This window comes from Adiantum capillus-veneris, chromosome 22, assembly GCF_014529385.1.
Source record: "Adiantum capillus-veneris isolate H3 chromosome 22, ASM1452938v2, whole genome shotgun sequence".
Classification (NCBI taxonomy): domain Eukaryota; kingdom Viridiplantae; phylum Streptophyta; class Polypodiopsida; order Polypodiales; family Pteridaceae; genus Adiantum; species Adiantum capillus-veneris.
This window is the reverse complement of record NC_140952.1, coordinates 42,214,194-42,220,750: the sequence shown is the minus strand read 5'-3', so window position 1 is coordinate 42,220,750 and position 6,557 is coordinate 42,214,194. Positions and strand designations below refer to the sequence as shown.

Here is a 6,557-nt window from a genome sequence, read left to right as displayed (position 1 = left end):
CCATGATTTCAATCCATCTTTTTTAAAAATATATATATACAGACAAATAAATAACATTGAGATGGTTACTTAGGTTAGTTATCTTATCGACAAATAATTAATTGTTTGACAATAGAAAAATTCAATGATGCAACAAACACATGTCAGTATATATCATCAGTAAGTTTATGTACATGTGCCCAAAATGTGTGGTGATCAATCCTCACATATACAAAAAAAATCTCATCATCACATACGATGTAGCAATGCACACATAAAAATACATATATAACGATCCCTAATATGCAAAAGAAATCTCTATGCAGGATCACTATGTGATCCATCACTACAGGAAGACTCACTATCATCGGTCTCATGATCGCTAGTGCCACCACCACTGGTCCAAACCGTGGGACTACGACTGTCCCCATCTCTGCGATCGTCACCATCATGGCCAGTGATTGGACCGATGCTCCTCTCAGCCTCTCGACGTCGCCCCTCGGCCTCCTGTCGAGCCACCTCTGTCATATCAGCCTCCCCATGCTGCTCCTGTATTAGTTAGTGAAATAAAAAAGAATATATTACAGTTACCATGAAAAAAAAATACAAACCAAAACAAAGATACGTACAAGTGGACCTGGAGTGTCAGTAAGTGTCTGACACAAAGCACGATAGCAGCAGTATGTGGCGTACTCCATCTCCTGTGCCGTCGGTGCACGACCATAGTCTTTCGTCTACATTAAGACACAACCAAAGACTTATTAATTTTTGCATTCAATAATACTACCTTTAAAAGTTAAAATGTGAATGGTCTATACTCACAAATGTGGCCACAAATCCATCCCGTCCCATTCGCCCTAGTCTAGATGTGTGACGTAAAGCTACTCTCTTTCTTGCTGCCTCCTAAGCAAATTTGAATAAACAAAATAACATAGATTAGAGAAAGTTAGAATCAAGCTAGGAAAGTTCATATTAATTCTAATATATATTACCAAAGGCACACACCTTTTGTTGGGGAAAATTAATGCGTAGGCGCATCTCCTTGCGGAAGAATTGCCATGTCTTCATGCAAATGGTTGCCTTTCTCTTGTTTGACGGCACCATACAATAGCGCCTGTTTATTTTTTAAATTACAATAAGCGTCAGAATATACCATATAACTACTAGACTTCATTGTTTTGTTACTTTTATTGAATTTTTTATTTTGGTCATTTGATAAATGTCTCATGTTTTTGTGGTAATTGAAATCCAGATTCGGATCCATCAGAGGGTACACCACCACCTCCTACTAGTGGTAGCCGGGGTACAGAGAGTTCCGATACTGCACATGAACCCGTTTATGATGATTTCTACTATGAGGAGCCTATTATATGCTGGTGTGCTTGTTGTTGTGGCACGTATCGGAGGCCACGACGGGAGTGCTTTTCACATCAGATGACTTATGGTACTTTTGAGCGAGCACCACCACCTGAGGAGCAACATCGACCTATGGTATATTTTTTATCTCCCTTTGTTTGATATTGGAGTTTTAAAAATCAAAGAGTAAAATATATAATGTAACTAGATTATATATGTAGGTATCTTCACTTGATGGAGATGATGACTTTACTACCAGTGGTGCACATGTCTCTCGCACACGACACGGACATGTCATTTGTCAGTTGCAGCTCGAGGTTTCTCAACATCCTCTACCTCCTCCATTGGAGGCTGAGATGGGTGGAGATCATCCACTGCCTACTCATTTACATGATCTAGTACAGAGCTACGATCGTAGACGATACGTAGGACCACTTCCTTCAGATGGAGTGGTTTTTGGCTTTTGGGGCATTCGCTACATGATTGCTCCATCCACCATCAATGGAGCGGGATGAGGCGTCTTTATTGCACAGGATTTGCATGTGCCCCCTCATTCAGAGGTCACCCTTATGTCTTTTTGTGGACCTATATATAGATGGGGTCCATGGCATCAGTTCACTCGCTACATCCAGAGCATGACTACTTATGGATTATGTCTCTATGCAGCCTCTCTTTCTGCTAGAGGGATTACACATGCAGAAGGCCAAAGACTCTATGTTGATGGAAGACCTTACTCTCAAGGAAACATAGCAGGTTTAATCAATAGTAGTTGAGAGAGAAGTGCAAGAACCAATTGCACATTTGTGGAGTGTGAGAATAGTCATGAACCAAGACACATGACTAGGGATGTACCAAGATATATAGTTGTCCATGCTATTAAATCATTACGTGCTGGTGATGAATTGCTAGTCAATTATGGATGGCATAGACCTCCATGAGCACCCTTAACAGATGAGGGTTAAGACCTCCACGAGCACCCTTAACATGATGAGAGTGCTGTCAGCTCAGTACCTCCGCGCATTCGGGTCATTCCGTAAACAAATGCATCCCCGCATGGGTAACCTTCTCCCGCGTCCCATATGCATATCTTCACCTCCAGTAGGTCACTATCCACAACCCGAAGCAGCCTTGCTTGCCACACATGACTTGGGCAATCGCATTTTTTAACACCCATCACCGAACCACGCGGTGAACTGTAACCACGCGGCGATTAATCCCACTGGGTTTGCCTCAGATAGCTTATGGCTCGCGTACACTAGTCTATAGGGCCCCTTCAGGGACATTCCCAATCAGGTCTCCATGACCTCCTTCGTGACCCAATGACCTTGCACCACTGTCAATTCATAACCCTAGTCACACCTTGCTGACCACCTTTTTCGGGTAATCCCACAATCATCCTTCCGATGTGTGCTCCAAGCCAGTAGGCTTGTTGCTGACCTTCCTGTTTTCCCGATCGCCATCTGGTCCAAGCTATTCGCAGCCATACTGTGAACACCATTTTGCTGAGGGGTTCGGCCTCATGCACACACCCCAACTTAGCGGTATACCGTAGGTTATACGCATATCAACAGACTTTGCCTGGCTCACATCCTTTATCTTCACTTCACAATCAAGCATCACGACCATAGTGCCACATTCCAGGCTCGCCACATCTCCTCTCAATTCTTCGCATACGTATGGATTATTGCCATGGATTTCCACAATCCCCTTCTCGAGCAATTCGAAGGTAGCAACCTATAGGTTGCTGCGTGTCACATGCTCCAGATCTCCCCTCTCGTGTGGGGGATAGGAGACCGCAGGGTTCACTTGGAGCAGAAGCTCAACAACCATTGACAAAAGAAGCTCAGCCACCTAGCGTTTTTGGAGACCCATCACCTAGCGTTTTTGACAGTTTTTAGCATGGCGTTTTTCAGCAATGAAAGACCAGCAGATTGAGACCCTAAAGAGTAGCACATTCAGCCCCAAGAAACCTCAGTTTTCAGCCCTAAACGTGCAGATTTTCAGCGTTAAAGACCTACAGAACAATCCCAAAATCAGCGTTTTTGGACATAGTCGTAGATTTCAGCCCATAGCGTTTTTGGATAGCAGATACGAGATTGCAGATTTCAGCCCTTAGGACGGTGTCGTCATCCCCTTCGTCATTTCTGACATAGCCTAGACTTGCATCAGTTCCATGCATTCAGCTTGATCCAGTTGGTGCTCTCCTACGCGATTGCAGCTATGAAGTTACACCTGCCTCCATTGGGTTACTAGCATGGGAGCTTTTGATGGACCAGAAAAACCAAGTCGATCTTGTTCTGACGGAGGTCGTGATGCCCTGTTTATCAGGCATAGGTCTATTGGGATGAATTATGAACCATGGGGCCCTCAAGCACATTCCGGTTATCATGATGTCCTCTCATGACTCCATGAATTCCATTTTCAAATGCTTGTCAAAGGGAGCTGTGTACTTTCTTGTGAAACAAGTGAGGAAAAATGAACTGAAGAAGCACTTGCAGCATCTTTGGAGGAGGTGCCATAGTTCAAGGACCTGAGCATTGGGAAGATAAAGATTTTGATCCAAGAGGAGTGGCTGCTGCAACGAATGCACATTTTCTAGACCTTGTGCCATCAACACACAAAAATTCTAGGACAGATGGAAGCGTTGAGGATGCTCATTTGGCTGGACACCATGTACATTTGATTTGTCTCATATGGTCCCAAGCGGCGAGCATGATAGAAGAGAGGAAAAAACATGCACCCCAGCAGTGCATGGTTTACCCTTGCGAGAGTTGCTTATAGCCTGCCTCTACTATACGCTACACCTACTCAAAGAGCATCTCCGACCGATTTCCACCTTGACAGATCGAGAGTCAAGAGACGAGAGAGAGAGAGAGAGAGAGAGAGAGAGAGAGAGAGAGAGAGAGAGAGATGTTAAAAATATTTCTTTCTTTCTACTTACCGTGCTGCGTCGCGTCGATGACCCATGAGTTTGCACATTTGCTTGACCATCCATATGAGACTCCATCCTGTCCCATACTCCGTCTCTAGTGTGTTGAGAACATATTTCTTGTCATCCTCATGCTGATCTCTACAGTGCAAAACAAAGCCGATTAGTAATTCAACTAACAAACTAAAATTTATATTTTTTATGTTAATTAATACTTACTCCCATGGTATATGAACTTGCTTTAGATAAGACGAGCAGAGGTCTCCAATCCGACGTTTGAGGACGATGCCGACTCCGAGCTGGAGGATAGCCCCGTCAGGCAAGATGTCGCATGTGACACCCAAGCTGCCAATGCATGTGCACATTGGTGGAGGTGGAGGCACTGATGGGGGAGCTGGCGGCTGAGGCGGTGTCTCACGTCGGCCTGGTGGCGTGCTACTCTGCCGGTGATGCCTACATGCAGTATAAACATATGGCAGATTAGATGAGAGTTCTTAAAAACTACTTGATATTTAATTCATAATCACCATAATAGATATACCTCCAAGACTGACGGCCACTAGCTTGTGAATCAGGTGTCAACTGAGTACTAGGAGGTACATTAGGAGTAAGCCGTTGACTCTCATGATGTGATGTACCTGGAATAGGAGTCCTAAGCAAACAAAGACATCAAGGGAATACATATATTAAGATTTCTATATTAAAAAAAAGAATGACATTACTACTTTATCAATCGAGAAGATTACCGATGTGCTATGGTCTGATCTGCATGAGAGGAAGTCTCCACTCCTGGGTGTGGCTGGGAGGATGTACCCTCTCCAAGACGTACGGGCAAACTGAATCGCCCAAGAAACTCAATGGAGCTGTCTAAACTGGCATCATCCATCTCCATATAATCTGACATAGCCTCCGTCAAAGCCTCTCCTAATAGTCGAGTGGTACGTAGCAAAGTCTTGATGAACGTCAACTTCACTCTATGACCCTGGTCACTCATCGTATCTGTATATTTAAAACAAACCTTATGTCAAACTAACACAAACATCGTATTTGCATGTAACATCAATGCAAGTAAAAATATTAATAGATCAAGAATCTACAGATGAGGTCGAAGCAGCCATGAATGGAGTGGACTACAACAAAATAGATCAAACAAAAATGCTACAGATGCTTCAAAAGGTTATGAATCAAATGCAAGATCAGGTAGCAAAACTAAAAGAGAAACACGCTCAGTAACAAATTCAATGCAAGAGTAAGCTACATGAGAGATTTGATGGTTTGTTGTCGAATACAGCACGAGCTTATAAAAATATGGCAGATGTGGAAAAAATGAAGCAGACTTGGATGTATTCTTGGAAAGGACTCAACCTCAACTATATGTTGTTGTTGGCAGTGCTTTCGCTTTCGCTTTCGCTGCCTGCTCTCACATGGTATCAGACGTTGAGGTTCTTCTCCCAAGCCGGCGATCCCCTGCTGATTGCTTCCGTAACGAAAAACTCCCTCAAAACTGAGATCGCTCCCCCTCGGTGGCTGTGTTTTCTACAAACAGCAGCGTTTTCACCTCTCAGGATGCGTTTTCTGTGCTATGGAGCCAGATCAGCCATCGCTACTCCCTTCTCTCTCAACCCTGAAGGGATTACCCCAGCCATTGCTACTCTCTTCTCTCTCACCCCTGAAGGGATTACCCCAGATCAGCCGTTGATAAAGCACTTGCAGCAGCGTTTTCAGCATTAGACACAGTACCAGATCAACCCCTTGAATCATTGCAGAGAACCCCCATTTTCAGCCATAAAAACGCAGTAAAACAGTCATTTTCAGCCACCCGAAACAGCCCAAAGATTTGCAGAATTTCAGCAGTTAGAAGACCACAAATTTCAGCCCTAAATTCGTCATCGTCATCACCGTCGTCGTCATCGGCAGGTCCCAGGTTGCATCAGTCCATTGCATACGCATTGTACAACTTTGTGCAATTCAAAAGTAGACCACTCTTGCCGACGAGAGTGGGGCCTTCGGAGGAGGGTTTTACAATGTCTCTGGTGTCATTGACAAAGCTGTTGCCCCTGCATTTGCCGCGCTGAAAGTCTTGAATGCCATGCATGACCTCAAGCACTCTCTCTTATGTGATCCCTAGCATGATCTCATCGGCTACATTAGTCTCATCTCCCCCCTTGAGGAGGCTATCTGCTTTCTGTCTCAAAATTGCCCTATGGCCATTGAATGGCTTAAGAAATTTGTTGATTTTTTAGATTATAATGAGGTCCTTCAAGATGCACCTATGAAAAGAATTTCATCTCAT

General features: G+C 44.0%; 1 protein-coding gene across 1 annotated transcript; it reads right to left on the bottom strand.

The window, feature by feature from the left end:
• Positions 1–297: 297 nt before the first annotated feature.
• Positions 298–5,258, bottom strand: LOC147429220 (uncharacterized). The gene is made up of 8 exons (XM_086495301.1): positions 5,011–5,258; positions 4,806–4,916; positions 4,484–4,717; positions 4,277–4,405; positions 985–1,093; positions 802–882; positions 609–713; positions 298–528 (listed from the first exon to the last, which is right to left on the bottom strand). Exons 1-8 carry the CDS (start codon positions 5,256–5,258, stop codon positions 298–300), a joined length of 1,248 nt encoding a protein of 415 aa, XP_086351427.1.
• Positions 5,259–6,557: the final 1,299 nt, after the last annotated feature.

Bases quoted from the DNA above. Each gene is read 5' to 3' on its own strand.
- LOC147429220 (XM_086495301.1), bottom strand. From the start codon at position 5,258: ATGAGTGACCAGGGTCATAGAGTGAAGTTGACGTTCATCAAGACTTTG. The intron at 4,718-4,805 runs GTATATCTATTA...TACTGCATGTAG, and splicing joins AGTGGCCGTCAGTCTTGGAG to GCATCACCGGCAGAGTAGCA. The intron at 1,094-4,276 runs GTAAGTAGAAAG...AAAAATAAACAG, and splicing joins CATCGACGCGACGCAGCACG to GCGCTATTGTATGGTGCCGT.